The 20,433-nt window shown below is 39.5% G+C and overlaps 1 protein-coding gene across 8 annotated transcripts in view; it reads right to left on the minus strand.

Moving 5' to 3' along the window:
• Positions 1 to 506: 506 nt before the first annotated feature.
• The window catches only part of SNX31 (sorting nexin 31), an 84,681-nt gene continuing 64,754 nt past the window's right edge, over positions 507 to 20,433 (minus strand). For 4 of the 8 annotated variants that reach the window (XM_073018255.1, XM_073018256.1, XM_073018257.1 and 1 more), the window contains 4 exons: positions 16,440 to 16,553; positions 11,673 to 11,750; positions 4,618 to 4,674; positions 507 to 1,566 (listed from right to left, as the gene is read on the minus strand). In XM_073018255.1, the coding sequence (XP_072874356.1) occupies positions 1,471 to 1,566; positions 4,618 to 4,674; positions 11,673 to 11,750; positions 16,440 to 16,553 (345 nt within the window). In that variant the 3' untranslated portion in view covers positions 507 to 1,470. Of the gene's footprint in view, positions 1,567 to 4,617; positions 4,675 to 9,604; positions 10,356 to 11,672; positions 11,751 to 16,439; positions 16,554 to 20,433 lie in introns of those variants that run through there. The other 4 variants (XM_038000234.2, XM_038000233.2, XM_038000232.2 and 1 more) reach the window with 4 other exon arrangements.

The following is a 20,433-nucleotide window of genomic DNA, read 5'->3' on the forward strand; positions in this document are numbered from 1 at the left end:
CTACACTTTTAATACGAATCACATGTTGTCTGGGATTACTCACTCTCTTATATATCAAGTTAAAACGTGAAATTGTCAACATAAAACTATTTTTGGCCTACAAGGACAGCAGTTATATACGGTTCAATTTATGTGTCTTCTTACCCCAAATACAATTATTTGCATTCTTGTTTTCTCTTATAGCCTCTTCCATTGTGTAGGTGTTTGCTATTAAAAAGAGATAGAGCTTAACTACTCTTAAATTGGCAAAATAGTAGATAAACTTCCATTTTAATCTGAAGAGGATCCTAGTCCATTAATACATTCACTTAGGATGATCTGACATATTTGTGAGTCTCTGCAAAAACATCCTACTACAGCCTAAGATTTAAAAATAAAAACTTCCAGCACTAGGAGTTATGGCTATAGGCATATGTTTATAAATATTATAGAATTTTTAATATATTCTATATTTCAAAAAGATTATTCATGGAATTTTAATCAACAAATTTTATAGTCACTAGAATTATTTTGTATTTATTATATAATTAGGTATACACCCCAGTTAGAACATTAGAATATTGCACTTTTTCTAATTACACTATACAGATTCCTATGATCATCTCCTTTATTGTGGTCTTAATTCTATACATAATTACATTAATTACCATGAGAGAAATGAAGCTAGATAAGGAAAAACCTTGTGAGAAAGTATACATATTTTTAAAGCTAAGAGACTTATAAGGTATCTGATATCAGGTGCAGGGCCTTGCTGCTTTCCAAATTAAAACATTCCAAATAGCATGTTGATTATTGAACTGCTTTCAGCACTCCAAGGACAGAATACAATCATAACAATGGTCAAGCAGAGAACGGGGCAGCCTTTTACTTTGAGTACATCCATATTGGTAGGCTCAGACTGCTGTGAGGAAACAAATCAGTATTGCATCACCTCCTTGCTCTAATTCTGTGTGGATAGATCAGAGAAACCCAGGTTTCTTTTTCAGTGATTCCACTTCTTAGAGCCATATTTTCCTCTGTTGAAGAGTCATATCTTTAGAAATTGACCCAAAATACATTTATGATATTTTATGAGACTTTCATTTATGTAAATCCAGAACACATAAAAGACTTCATGAAGCCATATAAACATGTATTTTAGAGAAAAAATAGAATGAGCTTCATATGAGTTGATTTGAATTTGCCACTTGTCATTTATGAGACATTAAAAACAAACTCTATACGGTCATGACGAAGTGCAAAAATAAAATAAAAACTAACTCTATAACTTGGTTCCTTTTTTTTCTAATCTTGAGATTTCCATAGAGTGCTGTGGTATAATATCTTGATGAATACAGTCTATCTTAATGCCAAAACAATGGGAAGAGGTCAAATTTCCTCCATTGATGGTAGGTAGCCCACCTGAATCCCCAAGTTCTTTCACTGTCTTAAGATAGCCTCCAAGGATATTTTAAAATATGAGAGTTTTCTTCAGAGGTCTTCTTCCTTTATGTTCCCAAAAACGCAGTCATCTTTAGCTATCTTAATCTTGCTTTTTCTTGATAGAAAACTAGAATAGTCTTTCTGCTGTGAAGTAAACAGAGAGGTCAGAAATGTAAATGAAAGGAAATCATTTCCATAACAATAACAAAGTCACAGAGGTTAAAATAGTACTGAAAGGGCAACAGAAAGATTATATTTGTATAAGCAATGGTTATTTTAAACAGTTTTATTCTGTAGAAGCTTTATTTTGGGGTCTGTAAAAACACTCGTTAGGGCTGAGAAGAGCGCCGCCTACTGGTTTGATGTGTCCTGAGCATCTTTCGGGGCCCTGTGATGTCACCCAGGTAACATTTAACTCTACCTGTCTTGCTTCTTTCCCCCTTAAAGCCATGCAACTTTCCATTTTTAACTTTGCCCAAAATCTTTAGTGCACATTCCACACAAACACAAACTTTAAAAAAGAGGCTGGGCGGCCGAGCGCAGTAGTTCACGCCTGTAATCCCAGCACTTTGGGAGGCCAAGGCAGGCGGCAGGTGGATCACGAGGTCAGGAGATCAAGACCATCCTGGCCAATATGGTGAAACTCCATCTCTACTAAAATACAAAAAAATTAGCTAGGCGTGGTGGCTGGCGCCTGTGGTCCCAGCTACTCAGAAGGCTGAGGCAGGGGAATCACTTGAACCCTGGAGGCAGAGGTTTCAGTGAGCCGAGATTGTGCCACTGCACTCCAGCCTGGTGACAGAGTGACACTCCGTCTCAAGAAAAAAAAAAAAAAAAAAGAGTCCTGGCACAGTGGCTCACTCCTGTAATCCCAGCATTTTGGGAGGCTGAGGCGGTGGATCACTTGAGGCCAGGAGTTCAAGGCTAGCCTGGCCAACATGGTGAAACCCCGTCTCTACCAAAACTACAAAAACTAGCCGGACATGGTGGTATGTGCCTCTAATCCCACCTACTCAGGAGGCTGAGCTTGAACCTGGGAGGCAGAGGTTGCAGTGAGCCGAGATCACACCACCACACTCCAGCCTGGGCGAGAGAGCGGGACTCTGTCTCACTCAAAAAAAAAAAAAAAAAATATATATATATATATATACATATTACACTTAACACGTTTTAGAGGTTAGGGTTACCGCAAATCTTTAATGAGTAATTTGCCTTCAGTACTTAAGAAATCTCAAAGACAGGGTTATGGAAAGCGGAAAGTGAAAAAAAGCTGCAGAGCCCCTCAATGGGCAGGTGGGCTACAATTTTTTTTTTCTATGAGGGATTTGTTTTGATAGAGGGCCCTCACTCCCGAGTGGTTAAAGCAACAAACTAATTTTATTTGTTAAACAATGAATAAAGACTGCGTGGGTTCAAATACTGGCTCTGATGTTAACTGACTGTGTGACCTTGAGCAAGTGACTTAACCTTTCTGTGTTTCGGTTCTCTATGTGGATAACAACAGTGCTTTGGTTGTTTACTGGGATTAAAAGAGTTATACATAAAAAGTAATTATAGCAGTTCATGGCTCAGGATAAGGTCTATATAAGGGTTTGCAAAATAAATTAAAACTCAATATAGTTGGACATTAGGTCTCTTTCTGACCTGCTGGTCCTAGTCACAGCACGAGGTAGTTGGCCTGTATTAGAGTTACCACTCATCTGAGAGGACAGCTGAACTGATCACAGTTGTGCTGAGTGTTATCTGTTGTTCTAGGACAGTGGCTCTCAAACTTGAACATGCATCAGGTTTGTCTGGTGGGCGTGTTAAAGAGATTGCTGCAGCCTTCTCCCAGAGCTGCTGATCCAGTAGGTTTGGGGCCTGAGAATTTGAATTTCTAATAAGATCCACGTGATACAGATGTTGTTGGTCCAGGGACCACACACTGAGAACTGGTGTTCTAGGATAATGGTTCCAAGTCTGGGTGTATAATAGGACCACTTGGGGAGCTTTTAAAAATTCCATTGCCCAGGCCCCTCAGACCAATTAATTCCCAATTTCTGAGGGTGGGACTCAAGTATTGGTTTTTAGAGGTCCCCAGGTGATTCCAATGTGCAGCCAAAGTTGAGAACCACAGCTCCATGCTGTCGGCATGCTGCTAAAATGGTTGCATTAAAATGATGAAGTGATTACCATCTACATCTTACAGATAAAGAAATGGAAGTGCGGTGCAGTTAGGTTTTGGATCTGCCTAACAACACATAGCCAGTAAGCAGTAGAGTTCCTATCTCCTCTCTCTATCCAACGAGCCAGAAATGCTGTGATTATGAAGGAGAATGCTTTGCATTTATGCTAGTTTATTTTTCCCTGACTGTATTCATTCAAGAAAGGACTTTATATACTTACATATTTATAAATACTGTACATATACACTAAGGATGCTTACATACACACCAGTCTCTGTGATAGATGCTGGAGCAATAAGAAATCCCATTCAAATGCTACTTAGAAGTCACTTTTCTTTCATTCATCTACACTAGGATTTGGACTTAGAAAGGAAGAGTTAGTAAGGGCACAGTTAGTTAAGGGCACAGTTCCAGGGTCAGACTGCCTGCTTCCTTCCATCATTGACGGCTGTGCAACCTTGGCAAGTCACATAACCTCTCTGTGCCCTAATTTCCTCAACTTATTTACAGGGCTGTGAGGAATGTGTTAATTCACATAAAAGTGCTTAGAATACTGTCTGGCAATAATGAGTGCTCAAAAATGCCATTGATTGTGATTTTTTTCTTTTATTATCTGCACAGCAGACCTAAATGCTCAAAAAAGTATTTTATAAACTTAAAAGTTACTTTATACAGAGTATACTGCAGAAAACCTATGAGACCAAAATATACTAGATATGTAACATACACAAACTAGAAAGAGAGTTGCCTCCAAAAAAAGGCATGGGGTGTACAAAAAAAATCACCAAGGAAATTTTGTGTTTCTCTTGGAAATTTTCTATGTAAAAATTCTTGGTAGTGCTATGGGGTGCTACAATAAAAATACTATATTTTTGTGATGGCCTTCCAATTGGCCCAATCTACATAGAGGAGCTTCTGAGAAATAGAATTATGACTTATTATTAAAAGTGGGATGACTTTGGTTAAAGAGGAAAAAAGATCAGATTTATCAAAATTACAATATATCAATTACATAATTTTACTCACAGACCTGGCTTTGTTGAATGTGGTATTTTTTACTTTTGCTTTGTTCCGGAACTTCAATCTGCTAAATAGATTAGTGAAATATCAGTCAGCTCAGCCCAGAGAAGCAAGCACACAAACAATCTAACTAGTACACTTTCCCTTCCACGATAATCCTCTTAACATTCCCAAAGGCTGCCAGTCAACAGGTACACCTGCTTGTCATCTGTGCATTCCTCTTTCATTTGTCAGGGTCTAAATGTTATAGAAATAAGAGTCCCAAAAAGTTAAGTAAAACTTAATGTTTCACATTAGTGGTTGCCTATGGATTTTGTGATTGAAGAAAGCTTTTAAAAGAACATCACCCGAAATGAAATGTCCTTCTAAATCCTGAAATAATTCTTGGGGTTGCAATCCATTTGCTGACTCAAAGCCCAGCAGGGTTTTGGTTAATCAAAAGGCACCATTAATCAAACGAAGAATCAAAGCGAAGTTCAAGACACTTGAATATACCTCATGTACATAAGGTAAACTCAATATACCAGCAGGAAACAGATGGTGCAATCTTGGAGTAATTGAGGAGTATGTTAGGAAGGAACCGTTTAACTATTTAATGGAGGTGTGGGCAGGATTACATTGAATCCAGGAAGGGATATTGGGGCCCCCAGGGGCTAGCAATGAGGGGGATTTTCAGAAGATTCTTACCACCTCTAGGCCTGAAGGGGCGAGGGAGCAGCTGTGGCTGGAATCAGAGAGTAGCTGTAGCTATAAGGAAGAGAGATTGCCTGACGGGAGCTGTAGCCCTCAGTAGAGGGACATTCCAACCACAGAGACCCAGCAGGTTCCAGCGTGGAGAAATAAACACCCACTGTCACTTTTCTCCCAGCCTCCAATCTCCTGCTGGGTTTCCCAATGAGTTGTCCAGGGATGTCCAATCTTTTGGCTTTCCTGGACCACACTGGAAGAAGAGAATTGTCTTGGTCCCCACGTAACATAGCTAATGAGCTTTTTAAAAATCACAAAAAAACCTCAGTGTTTTAAGAAAGTTTATGAATTTGCATTAGGTCACATTCAGACCTGTCCTGGGCTGCATGCAGCCCACACGCTGTGAGTTGGACAAGCTTGAGTTATCCCACTGAGGGGAAGGTTGCAGTACACAGTCTCTCAGGGCACAGAGCAGAGTGGGAGTGAATCTGGAAAGGCAGAGTGCCTGGCACACCTAGTAAACACCACCTAGTCAGGTTTTTTGGGGAAAGAGTACTTAGATTCTTCTTAATGGGAAAGAAAAGAACTGCTATTAAACAACTGTGCATTAGGTATGTAACTCAAACAGGGCACAGTCTTTATTCACTCTACAATTGTCAACATCTCTGTACTAATTGCCTTTCTCCTCCAACATAGTAGCTCTTTGACCCTGGATCCTCAGGTTTAGCCATCATATGGTACACACAGGCATTCATAAATGACAGAATGAAAAAGTGAATTAATTGTTTATTGTTGCTTTCTTCTCATGAGAATGTAGACTGAGACATTTCAAAATAAGTGGGCTAAATAACATGACACTGCAAAAAAGCATTATCTTTTAACTATGGTTAACTTTGTTGTAAAATCAATTGCTTTAAGGAGGTATGCATAAGACTTCCTTTAGGTTAGTATTCTTAATGAAAATGTTCACATATTCAAGCCTATTTCAATTATTTTATTTTATTTTGAGACAGACTCTTGCCGTGTTGCCCATGCTAGAATACAGTGGCACAATCTTGGCTCACTGCAACCTCCACCTCCTGGATTCAAACGATTCTCTTGCCTCAGCTTCCCAAGTAGCTGGGACTACAGGTACGCACCACCATGCCCATCTAATTTTTGTATTTTTGGTAGAGATGTGGTTTCACCATGTTGGCCAGGCTGGTCTCAAATTCCTGACCTCCAGTTATCCACCTGCCTCAGCCTCCCAAAGTGCTGGGATTACAAGTGCGAGTCACTGTGCCCAGCCTCAATACTTTTTTAAAAACTAGTTATTAAGTCTTGGTAAATGAGAAATTAACACTCTGATGTTTTATGTGTTTTGCTACTATTATTATTATTTTACAATGTTACCTTAGAGTTTGTAAAGAGTCTTACAGCCATGAAATACAGAACTTGGAGGAAAATTCTCAGAATTTTCTCTCTCCTAGTTTCCTTCCCCTCCTGACCCCTATGTCAAAGTAAATAAAATAGAACCACTACAAATGTTAAGCAATTCCTGATATAATCAGCTTCCTTGACTTGTTGCAGTAAGACCTTCAATACTTTATATACTAGGGGGAACTAAAGCTGCGGAAACAAGCAAATCTTTTCTCATAATGCAGTATTCCCACACTTTCTTTTTAACCAATAGAATAGTTTCTAATAACACAATCACTCATTCCTGCACAGTAATTTCCCCCTGATTCTCTAAAACTGTGTCCTCCTGCTATGCTCATACCATTATCCTGACTGCCATGCACAGTTTTTCCATTTTCTATATTGGACTAGCTCTTCAAAAGGCTAACATTCCTCAGATACCAGAGGCCACTGCCCTTGGTGTTTCCCCTCCTCACCATATAATAGAAACATTTTTTAAATTGCCAGTTGCCTTTTAAATAGTTTCACCTTGCCTAAAAGGAAAGAAGAATGGAGGGAAAAATACATCTGGTGATGGTAGTTGAGGATGGAGTGAGAGGTGAAAGGTAATCAGAAATCAGAAAGCCACCTTGTTCTTTGCCATTTTTGAGGGAAACTAATTTTGAGATCAGATCTACTTTTAAGAAAATCAAAGGGAAAAATATACAAACTAGGTATATATTATTAGAAATATAAATTGTTTCTTGCCAGGCATGGTAGCTCACACCTGTAATCCCAGCACTTCAGGAGGCCAAGACAGGCTGAGCTCAAGCTCAGGAGTTTGACACCAGCTTGGGCAAGATAGTGAGACCCCTGTCTCTACCAAAAATACAAAATTAGCCAGGCATGGTGGTGTGTGACTATAGTACCAGCTACTTAGGAGACTGAGGTGGGGAGGATGGCTTTAACTTGGGAGGCGGAGGTTGCAGTGAGCTGAGATTGCACCCCTGCACTCGAGCCTGGAGACAGAGCCTGTCAGAAAAAAAAAAAAAAAAAAGTCTTTTTAAGTTAGAAAATTATTCACCAGCATACTCCTGACGTACATCTCATATATCCAGATTATGGTTCAATATGTAAAATAATAATAATGCACTTTCAGAAATTCCTTAGGAACACATCTATTGCATAAAATACATCGACTTTCATTTCTTGGTGTCTTTTGGAATTCTCTAAATGGCAGAGATTGTTGGTAGTTTACTCCATTATCCATTCTGCCCTTCTTCCTTGGTAATTACACCCAGTTTTATTTGAACAGACAACACACCCTGCTAAAAGACTACATTTACCAGACTCCCTTGCAGCTAGGCGTGGGCCTGTGATGTGACTATCTTCTGGCCAATGGTTGTAGGGGACATTCTGTGTGAGACTTCTGGAACTCCTCCTTGAAGAGAAGAAGTAAGCCCTGCTTCATATTTTCCTCATACTTGCTGCCTAGAATGTGGATGTAATGATGAGTGTTCTGGCAGCCATTTTGAGCATGAGGTGAAGGCCACACACAGAAGATGGCACAACAGAAAGGTTTGTGTTGATATTATGGAGCCACCATCCAGCCCTAGACTGCCTACCTCTGAACTTCTTTTAGATAAGAGAGAAACAAACTTTTATTGTGTCTAAGACACTTGTTTTGTCTTTTATTTTCTATTATATGCAGCAAAACCTAACTCTAACTAATATACTTTATTTTTAAATAAAGCACTCCTTTATAATTCTGCTCTAATTAAGAGCAGCAAATATTAAGGAAATTGATTCAAGCTTTTGTACAGGAGCATAGCTTTAAGAAGAACGTTACACTTTTTTTTCTTCTGGTTTATGGTTAATATTGCCTTTAAGGGCCAGGTACAGTGGCTCTTGTCTGTAATCTCAGCACTTTGGGAAGCCGAGGTGGGATGAGCTCAGGAGCTCAAGACCAGCCTGGGAAACATAGAGAGACCTTATCTCTACAAAAAAATAAATAAATAAAAATGAAAAATTAGCTGGATGTGGTGGCATATGCCAGTGGTCCCAGCTACTTGGGAGGCCGAAGTAAGAGAATCACCTCAGTCTGGGAAGTTGAGGCTGCAGTGAGCCATGATTGCACCACTGCACTCCAGCCCGGGTGACAGAGCGAGGCCCTGTCTTTAAAAAAATTGTATATATATGTGTGTGTGTATATATATATACACATATATACACACACATATATAATTTAAGAACTTAATATATTTTTGTTGTGGCTGTATGTTTATATTATTCTTCAGTGCATTTGCTTGACCAAAATTTTAATGATGTCTTCATAAACAAAGCACAAGTTTTATCTTTGAAACATTACCTAAAGCTAACTAAGCTAAGTTAACAATACATTTCTTTTTTCCCTCATTTCTTCTTACTAGGATAAAACTAGCACTATTTAATCTGCTTCTGGGGACCATCTGCCTTATTTATGGGGCTCATTTGATTACAGTTCTCTCCCCTGCTTCAGATTCTTTAAGATGATCAAAATCTTGAACTCAGAACCTGCCCTGAAAAATACAGACTCTGTGTCCTAGTCCATACAAGCCTTCTACAAGTGCTACGTGTCAGTTTTGACTTGGTGTGTTTCCCTGGAAAACAAGGGAATGTCACCATGGTACATTTATATAGTTTCCTTGAGCCACAGAATGACTTCAATTGACTGTACTTGTGAGGGCGCCCAGAACTCAGGAAGAGTTCAAACACCGAACTGTCTGTTCTCTCTACCTTCCAGGTTCCATTCTACCCAGAGCTTTGTAAATAAAATTCGAGATTAAAATGCAAACTACCCTTACAAAATCCTCTTGGAAACCCAATTTTCAAAATGAAAGGTCTGAACTTTTCATTCCAAGAGCCAAAATAAGTAAAAAAAATAAAGAGTTTCCAGAAATAAAACGTGTTAAATATTTAGATAAAGCAATACAAGGGTACTGACTAATGTGCTGATTTTGCTAACCTCAGAGATAAATTAGGGATTTCAACTCATGTGCAAACTTAAGGAATATAGTGTGGTTGTTTTTCTTGAAAACTTTAAATGGATTACTACTTTCTCCATTTTACTGAGTTAACTCTAGCTACTCATTGTACAAGTATTTCCTGAATCAAGTAGCTTACATTTTATTCATCCACATTTGAGAACACTTCTCCCTTTTAATGAGGCTACTTCAGTTAATTACTTTTTTCTTTCTTCTTTTTTATACCTACAATAATCTCAGCCTAAGAGGGTCCATCCTGCCTGAGAGGTTGGATTTTATTATACTACTGTTTTAAAAAGAGTTTCCTTGATTCTTTTATTGCTTTCATTTACTACTCTCTAGTACATTTTGAATTGTTCGATCAACAAGAGGCAGTGAATTTATTTTCCTTGGAAAAGGTACGTTCAGTTCTAGAAGAAAGAGAAATAATTACAAAACACAACTATTTTCTTAGAAAAAAACTGGGAAGTAAAGATCAATGTTAACTAAAGATGTTATCCACCCTCTTAGACTAAATTTAAATGAAAACATTAGAAAAGTTTCCCAGCTGGACGCGGTGACTCATGCCTGTAGTCCCAGCACTTTGGGAGGCTGAGATGGGTGGATCACGAGGTCGGGAGATCGAGACCATCCTGGCTAACAAGGTGAAGCCCCGTCTCTACTAAAAAAAAAAAAAATACAAAAAATTAGCCAGGAGTGGTGGAGGGCGCCTGTAGTCCCAGCTACTCAGGAGGCTGAGGCAGGAGAATGGCGTGACCCCAGGAGGCAGAGCTTGCAGTGACCGGAGATTGTGCCACTGCACTCACTCCAGCCTGGGCAACAGAGACTCTGTCTCAAAAAAAAAAAAAAAAGAAAGAAAGAAAGAAAAAGAAAAAAAGAAAAACTTCCCAATATTTTCTATTATATTTTTAAAAATTAATGTAATATTCTACAAAAGAATTAAGTTTATAAATGTCAACCAGGCATTGGTATTTCTTTCTTTCTTTCTTTTTTATTTTTTTAAGATGGAGTCTCACTCTGTCGCCCAGGCTGGAATGTAATGGTGTCACCTTGGCTCACTGCAACCTCTGTCTTCTGGGATCAAGCAATTCTCCTGCCTCAGCCTCCCCAGTAGCTGGGACTACAGGTGCACACCACCAAGCCCAACTAATTTTGTATATTTAGTGAAGACAGGGGTTCACCATGTTGGCCAGGCTGGTCTCGAACTCCTGACCTCAAGTGATCCCCCCACTTCGGCCTCCTGAAGTGCTGAGATTACAGGCATGAGCCACCGTGCCTGGCCCCAGGCATTGGTATTTCTAATCATTTAAAAAAAAAATTGTACTGTCTTGTTTGGGACATACTTGTATCATGATGATGACTAGGCAATTAAAACAGTTTAAAATCTAATTTTTTCACAGCCTTCTCACCAACCTTTTTGATGAGTTACTAGGCCTTTAATAAATAAATGTACACTAGAACAATAAAGTTTAATTTTATATTGAAGGAAAAAAAATAGCCTTGAGAGTTTATTTTACTCCTCCCAACTGTTAAAGGCATTTTCATTTGGCACAATGGAATTATCAAGAAGCTATGGATTCTTTCTAGAGACAAACTTATAATAAGATCATCCCCACTGTGTTAAAGACCCCCTCAAGACCCTGACTTGAAGATGTAGCTTCTATAATAAATCTGAAAGCCTCCATGTCAGAGAAGGCTGAAATAAAACAATACAAAGTCGAGGGTTAGCATTCTCAGTAACCCAAAGATGACTTCTCATTGGAAAAATGACTTTAATTCTAAAGACAGGCTTCTTTCTGCCCTGCCATCCTGAGCACTGAGCTACCAGTGGGAAGAGGAGCTCACTTCTATGGTTTGGAGTCCTCCCTTTAGGACCAGACCTGCTGGCCCAGAGAGCTCATAAGTGTAGCTTGGTCTCCAACTGTTGGCTGATAGTGGGAACATAAAGTGAAAAATATACACAGATGAGAGCACTCACCATTTCTGGATTCTTAGCAGCTAGCTTTACCATCTTTTCTGAGATCATCTTTTTCAAGCAGCTACTCAGCAAAAAAGCCTAAGAAATGCAGGAATAAAGAACTCTTGTAACTGAAGAAATCTTCACTCTCTTCCTTCCCTCCTCACACCACAAGGCAGATTTTGAGCTCTGCCGTCCAATAACACACATTCAAGAATTCAGATTTATTCGTTAACTTCCAGAAGTTTTCTTAAGATCCAGTTAGGAAGTAACTATAAATTTTCTCAATTATGTGGATATATTTACAGCAAATTTTTTAAAGAAATGAAAAATGTCCAGGACCTCACTATTAATATTTTTCCTTTTAAAACTCACCCCCTTGCATCCCATGTTTTCTATTATTTTGTAAGCAGATCATGTTTTTTGAGCAACAAACAATAAAAACGAATTATTATTATTATAATGAGATGAACTGATGATGGTCAATCCTATATTTAATTCTAGACATTGTATACATAATTATTGAGAGATCTCTACTGAGCATAAATAGTAACTCGTTTGTTTGAAAGAATATATTAGCAACTTACTGCTTTTACTAAACTGAAAAAAAAGGTTAGCTGTTTTTCTTCACTTCACTTTCTTCTTTTTCTTTTTCTTTCTTTCTTTCTTTCTTTTTTTTTTCCTGAGACAGAGTCTTGCTCTGTCACCCAGGCTGGAGTGCTGTGGCTGCGATCTGGGCTCACTGCAGCCCCCGACTCCTGGGTTCAAGCGATTCTCCCACCTCAGCCCGCCACCACGCCCAGCTAATTTTTTTGTATTTTTAGTAGAGACAGGGTTTCACCATGTTGGCCAGGCTGGTCTTGAACTCCTGACCTCAAGTGATCTACCCGCCTCGGCCTCCCAAGGTGCTGGGATTACAGGTGTGAGCCGCTGTGTCCGGCCCACTTTCTTATTTTTCTAGTATCTTTAATCACTCATGTTCTAGACTGACGGTCACCTCCACTATCCTTCATGGCTTAATCATCATTGGTGCCAAGACACTCACAGTTGTACATCTTGCTACACAAAAGTTGGGCTTCCTTATTCCAGGCTTTGCACTACTATGAGCAAAATTGAAGGTTCCCTATGATTTTCCCATTTGCTCCTTTCCCACTAATCCTTTTTCTCTCTTGTCCTGCTCTTGATTCTTGGCTTGCTATTTTCTCCTTTGGCCCTACTAAGGTTTGGGAAAACTGCCAATGAACGTTGAGGCTATAAGACCTTAGCACAGTGTTGTGTTCAGGGATGGTCACTGTGTTGGAGGGGAGGATGGAAAGGAGAAGGGAGGAGACAGTGAGAGAAAGCACAGTCTGGGGTGGTAGCCAAGTAGAAAGTTCTTGGAGGGGACAACACGGAAAGCAGAATTAGAGGGAAAATGGGCTACATACAGCTTTCAGTGTCTTGCAGTGGTGTAGAGCATGATAGGAATTAATTTTATTTAAAAGGGGAAAAGAGGGAAGGAGAAAAAAGGACTGACATCAATTTTTAAAAGAATTAACAGATGTGGCATTTGTGCAAACATTTTGACTTCCTAGTCTTGCTAAGAACTAGCCCTGTTTATATGTTCATATATGTAACCTATGCAAAACCAGATAATAAAATAAACAACAAACCCTGAGAAAATGCAGCTAGGTAGGACGTTTAATAGTGTCCAATAAGATGCAGACCAATTCCATATACCTATACAATGTACACAAGTACGTAGGCCAGGACTCTAATATAAACTGTCAGGTTTGTTAAATATGAAAAGATTGAAAATGAATAAAAAATTTTAAAAAGACAAAGTAATAGGATTGAGTTGTTGTGGTTTTGTTTTTTTTTTTTTTTGAGACTCAGTCTTGCTCTGTCACCCAGGCTGGAGCACAGTGGTGTAATCTTGGTTCACTGCAACCTTCACCTCCCAGGTTCATGGGATTCTCCTGCCTTAACCTCCCAAGTAGCTGGGATTACAGGTGCCTGCCACCATGCCCGGATAATTTTTGTTCTTTTAGTAGAGATGGTGTTTCACCATATTGACCAGGCTGGTCTCGAGCTCCTGACCTCAAGTGATCTGCCTGCCTTGGCCTCCCAAAGTGCTGGGATTAGAGGATGAACCACCGCTTCTGGCTAAGGATTCAGATTTCATTTAAAAGGTCTCAAAAAGATTTGGACCCAAGCCCTCATTTGTATTTGCAAAGCACACAAGTCACATTTCCAATTTTGCAAAACTAGCCCTTGAGTATGTACAACTATTATATATCCATAAAAATTATAACTTCTTAAAAAGTAGCCCTTGGGTGTACATCAATAAAACTCACACTCCGGGGGAAATAAGACCTTACTAGGAATCCTTTGAAAGAATGTTTATTGCACCTCTTTATGGTGGTTTAAACTCATTTGCTACTGACTAGATTTAAAAATCATAGTAAAATTTAACCACACTTAGCATTCTGAGGTTGGGAGGTAGTTTTACTACCCAAATCTCTCTGTGTCTCTCCAAGTGACTGACAATCTTGCCTCAGCAAACCAGTCTACCATTTCTCTAAAGATGTTTCATATTTAAGGTGAACCTAAGGACCCACTTCTTTAACCTAGAATTTTGGTTTAGTACTTCATGTTTTCAGAGAACTTTGATATAATGACTCAACTATACTAGAAGTAAAGAGTTGAAAGGGGCCTTGGTTTCTGAACCAGAATGTTCCATGGAACTTAGCCTAATCACCAGAGACTCAAGTTGAATATGACATTGATGCAAAGAGTACTTCACTATTTTGATTCCATTTCAGAACATCTACAATTTTGGTTCCAATTTGAAATGGCTTAATTTAGTAAAAAGGACTTTTCAATTGGATTTGGTGTTTAGATGTTCTCTTTTTTAGCATTTCTACTCCAATTTTAGTTAAAAGCCTATGGTAGACATGGATAGTTGGCTACCCAACAGCCATTGCCCCTTCTTTCCTAAGAGATCCTGATTTTGTTTGGGACAATAACATGCTCAGCCCCTGGCAATGGTTCATGCTTACTCTGAGCCAATCATAAAGCCTGTTTCTCTTTGCTAGATGCTTGGTTCCCAGACTCCCTTGCAGCTAGGAGTGGTCATAGGATCCAGTTCTGGCCATTGAAACACAATAGGAAGTCTACTGGAGGTTTCTGGGGTAAAACTTTCGCTTTCCAGATAAGAGAGATATGGGTTGAGCACCCCTCATCCAAAAGTCCAAAATGTGAAACTTTTTGAGCCACTTACATGATGCCACAAGTGGGAAATTCCACACCTGACCTCCTGTGACTAGTAACAGTCAAAATCCAGGTGTACAGCACAGATTCTGTTACTATTGTTTCACAGGTTTCACAGCTGATACAGGTATTCTGGTGGTGCTATTGTGCTGATTAGCTAGCTACCCTGAACACATAATTCTTCACTGTATTAATGTATGTCATATTTTCTACTGTCGATTATTCACATGTGAATAAGTATAAGAAATGGATTGCTTATCAGTAGCATATAAATTCAGAGTCGGGAATAATGGTGATGCCCAACAACAACCACAGATGGTCCACATGGGTGGCTGAGGTAGTGACGCCTTTGCTTTCTGATGGTTCAATGTCCACAAACTTTGTTTCATGCACAAATTTATTTAAAATATCATATAAAATTACCTTCAGGCTACTTGTTTAAGGTATATATGAAATATAATTGAATCATGTTTAGACTTGGGTCCCATCCTCAAGATATCTCATTATATACAGTTATACATCACTTAATGATGATGGGGGTATGTTCTGAGAAATGCATCATTAGGCAAGTTTGTCATTGTGCAAACAACATAGAGTGTAGTTACATAAACCTAGATGGTAGAGCCTGCTATATACCTAAGCTAGATGATAGAGCCTCCCACTCCTAGGCTATAAACCTGTGCAGTGTGCTACTGTACTGAATAAATACTGAGGCAATTGTAACACAGTGATAAGTATGTGTATCACCTAAACATTGAAAAGGTACTACAGGAAAAAGGTGAAACATTAAAAAAAAAAAACATTAAAAAGGTACAGTAAAAATACTATATTATAATCTTATGGGACCACTGCCATATATACACACTGTCATTGACCAAAAAGTTATGTACTACATGAATGTATATGCAAATATTTCAAGATTAAAAAAAATCTGCAATTGGAAATAATTCTGGTCCTAAGCAATTGGGATAAGGGCTACTCAACCAGTGGCTTTTTATCTGCTTGGAAAAGGTCAAGAGAATAATATCATCTACCTTCAGTATTCTTATTAACTGAGATCATAAAAATCTATATTGCCTAAGTCAGGAGTTGGCAAACAAGGCCAGATCACCATCTGTTTCTATAAATAAAGTTTTATTTGGAACATAACCAGACCCACTTGTTTATATACTGTCTATGGCTGCTTTTAACAGAGTGAGCAGTTGCAACAGAGACTGTATGGATCTCAAATCCTAAAATATTTACTATCTGGTCCTTTAAGAAAAAGTCTATGGACTTCTGCTCTAAGCCACTGTTGGTTGAATCTTCTATTACTTGGTAACTAAATTCATTTCTAACTGACACAAAGGCCATGGTGACTAGTAAAATAAAACAAAACATAAAACAAAATAAAAGGTATTACAGTCCAAAACGAGAATACATAGAATACTCTAGTGTCCTGCTCTAGTTGGGTTAGGGTCATGTGCTTCGTCCACCCCAGCAAGCAAGACAGCATTTCAGCACAGAGGGTATTCAAGATCTGCCTTAAGAACTCACCTGTTTGGTGTAAATAACAAACCACTGCCAGCAACTGTCCTCACTGTATTGAAATCTGAGCTCTAAGTTCTGGTTGAGAGTTCTCTGGGGCCCATCCATATCCAGCAGAGTTCCCTACAAAGGAAAATATTTTATATTCAATGTAAATTTAAATGGCCATTAATTGGTCAGATGTGGTGGCTAACACCTGTAATCCCAGCCGAGGCAGGCAGATTGCCTGAGGTCAGGAGTTTGAGACCAGCCTGGCCAACATGGTGAAACCCCATCTCTACTAAAAATACAAAAATTAGCCAGGCATGATGGCAGGCGCCTGTAATCCCAGCTAGTCAGGAGGCTGAGGCAGGAGAATCACTTGAACTGGGGAGGCGGAGTTTGCAGTGAGCCAAGATCACGCCACTGCACTCCAGCCTGGGTGAAAAGAGCGAGACTTCATCTCAAAAAAAAAAAAAAAAAAAAAAAAAAAAAAAAAGCTCATTAAAGTGTTGGGCAAAATATCAAAATAAGGAAGACTGTCCCTATTTCCAAGAAGGTGTCAGTCTATGGAGGAGCCATGAAAGTAAATCACCACAGTTTGATATATTAATAGTTAAGTGTTAGAAAGGAAACACAGGTCTATGGAAGTAAATAGGAGGGGCACCTAACCCAGGCTAGGAGGGCAAAGGAAGGCTCCCTGGAAGGGCCATCAGAGCAGAGGTAGAAACTACCCAAGTTTGTTGTGGTGGTTTTATTTTGGTGGTGTGTAGGGGAGGTGAGAGGTGATTTTTGAAAATGGAAATACTCTAGTGAGTGCAAATGTCCTGAGGCATACTGGAGACACTGAAAGGGACCATGCGTGTCGCTGCAGCACAGGCTCCAAGGCATGGCGGGTGATATGAGAAGAGGCTTAGGACCAGATCCTCAAAGCCTGGTAGGCAACATCTGTGATTTTTGTTTTGCAGCATCCATCATTCTTTTTCCTAGTAATGGAGTCTCAAATACCCTTGGGAAAACCATCCCTCTTCCACTGTTGGCTATCTGTGTAGGACTGTCAGGGAATGAAAAGTCAGAGGGTGGCATATGACCCAATTTCAGGCCAACTGGACACGTAATTCTCTCTGCTTCTCATGTTATTTCAGTCAGAGAGACCCAAATGGTAGGTACTGATAGAGTTCCTGTTTCTTAGAAAGCTTGAGCTCCTTTGGTTCTTAACTTTCTAAAACCTCTGCATCAGTTTTTCCTTTGAATCTGTAGGTTACTCCATATCCTTCCAACACATCCCGTTTTCCACTAGAGTCCAATGTGTTGGTTTCTACTGCTTGCCACCAAAGAGCCCTAACTCTTACAGGTTTTATAAGCTAAGAATCCCTTCCTGCAGATCATATGCAGTACAGAAAAAAAGAAATAGGGTAAGAAAAAAGATATTTTTCCCCCAGGGGGCAACAGACATTATCCCAAGGGCAACAGATTTTCCTTAAGAGGTTTTAGCCAGGTATGGTAGCTCATGCCTGTAATCCCAGCACTTTGGGAGGCGGAGGCAGGAGAATCTCTTGAGCCCAGGAGTTCAAAACCAGCCTGGGCACCATAGCAAGACCTTGTCTCCAAAAAACAGGAATTATATTTATATTTTAGAAATATTGGTTTGGTAGCATCAGTTAAAACATGAATTGGAGGCTGGGTGCAGTGGTTCATGCCTATAATCCCAACAATTTGGGAGGCTGAGGCGGGCAGATCACTTGAGGTCAGGAGTTTGAGACCAGCCTGGCCAACATGGTGACACCCTGTCTCTACTAAAAACACACCAAAAATTAGCTGGGTGTGGTGGCTGGTGCCTGTAATCCCAGCTACTCAGGAGGCTGAGGCAGGATAATCGCTTGATCCTGGGAGGTGAAGGTTGCAGTGAGCTGAGATTGTGCCACTGCACTCCAGCCTGGGCAACAGAGTAAGACTCCATCTCCAAAACAACAACAACAACAACAACAAAAACATGAATTGGAAAACAGCTGTTTTCAGACACTGAACAACAGATAATGCAGCACTGTTAACCCAGAGAGAAGGAAAACCAAATGAAGTGAGCCCGTAAGTATCCCAGCTTACTACCTGAAGGGGTTTCCAGGATATAACACAAAGACAGGGAACCCAAACAGAGCCCAGGGGTCTCAATGGGTGGAGGAGAAAAGGTAAAAGTTTCAAGAAGTTGAGATTGGAATTTGTGGTGCAGAATACCAAAGACTAGGGCTTTAAACACAGCGAGAGCTCTAGAGAGGTTTTGACAGATCTTTGGCTGAATAATGATCTGTGTGTGTATAGAGTAAACCTACACGAGGCTGGGGAAAGAACATCTGGAAAGCAGTAGGTTGGAAATTGCAAGAGCTCACAAACAAGGATGGAAAGAGTTCATGTTCCCATCAGCCAGAGCAGAGAGACAATAGACAAGATGTCAGGTAGAGTCTTAAGAATGGTAGCTAAGGCATAAAGAGCTAAATTAGCCCTAAAGACTGCTCTGCAACTTCATTAAGGCAGGCGGGCACCTGTAGTCCCAGCTACTCGGGAGGCTGAGGCAGGACAATGGCCTGAATCCAGGAGGCAGAGCTTGCAGTGAGCAGAGATCACACCACTGCACTCCAGCCTGAGCGACAAGAGTGAGACTCCGTCTCAAAAAAATAAATAAATAAAAAATAAAAAAAGAAAAGAAAGTTTAAAAGCAAGCATCAAAAAAGTAAAACTGGCCAGGCATGGGGGCTCATGCCTGTAATCCCAGCACTTTGGGAAGGTGAGTAGATGACTGCTTGAGGCCAGGAGTTCAAGATCAGCATGGGAAACATAGCAAGACCCTGTTTCTGCAAAAAATGAAAATTAGCGGGGCATAGGCACATGCTTGTAGTCCCAGCTACTTGGAAGGCCGAGGCAGGAGGATCTCTTGAGCCCACGGGGTTGAGGCTGCAGTGAGCCATAATTGTGCCACTGCACTCCAGCCTGGGTAAGAGAGTGAGACCCTGTCTCTTTAAAAAAAAAAAAAAAAAAAAAAGTAAAACCAATCCTAAGTAATTTAACTGCACGCCAGAATAACATCTAATATTCTTTAAAGGAATTCAGTAAAATGCAACATTCAACAATGTAAAATTCACAATGTTTAGCATACCACAAAAAATTACCTGGCATGCATAGGAGGAGGAAGATATGATCTGCAAACAGTAGAAAAATCAATCAATGGTGCATACTCAGTGTCAGGTGATCAAAACAAACAAACAAAAAGAAAAAAGAAAAAAGTATCGATCAGTAGAAGTAGATCCGGAAATGACAGAGATGATGGAAATAGTAGCAAAAATATTGAAACTGCTATTTAAAGTATGTTCCATACACTCAGGAATTTGGAGAAAAATAGAAGCATGATAAGGAGAGAAATGAAAGATGTAAAAAAGACCTAAACAGAACTTCTAGAGATGAAAAATACAACACTAGAAGTATAAATGCCCTGGATGGGATAAATAGCAATGTTAGACATTACAGAAGAAAATAGCAATAATCTTAAAGCTATAGCAATAGAAACAACCCCAAATAAAGCAGAGAGAGAAAAAACACTAAGATAAATAAAATCACAATGGGATACCATGTCACATCTATCTACTAGGTTGGCTATAATAAAAAATTGATAACAAGTACTGGCAAGGATGGGGAGAAATCAAAACCCTCCACTGCTGGTGGGGATATAAAATGGTGTAGCCACTTTGGAAAGTAGGCTGGCAGTTCTCAAAAAGTTAAACACAGAATATCATTTGACCCAATGATAATTCTACTCCTAGGTATATACCCAAGAGACATAAAAACGTATGTCTACACAAAAACTTGTGCACAAATGTTCATAGCAGCATAAACCATAACAGCCAAAATATAGAAGCAACCCAAATGTCTATCAATGGACGAATGGGTAGAATATGCTATAACCATAAAGTGGACTATTATTTGGCCATAAAAAATAATAAAGTACTGATGATACATGCTACAAGAATGAACCGGG

Source organism: Chlorocebus sabaeus, chromosome 8, assembly GCF_047675955.1.
Source record: "Chlorocebus sabaeus isolate Y175 chromosome 8, mChlSab1.0.hap1, whole genome shotgun sequence".
NCBI lineage: Eukaryota > Metazoa > Chordata > Mammalia > Primates > Cercopithecidae > Chlorocebus > Chlorocebus sabaeus.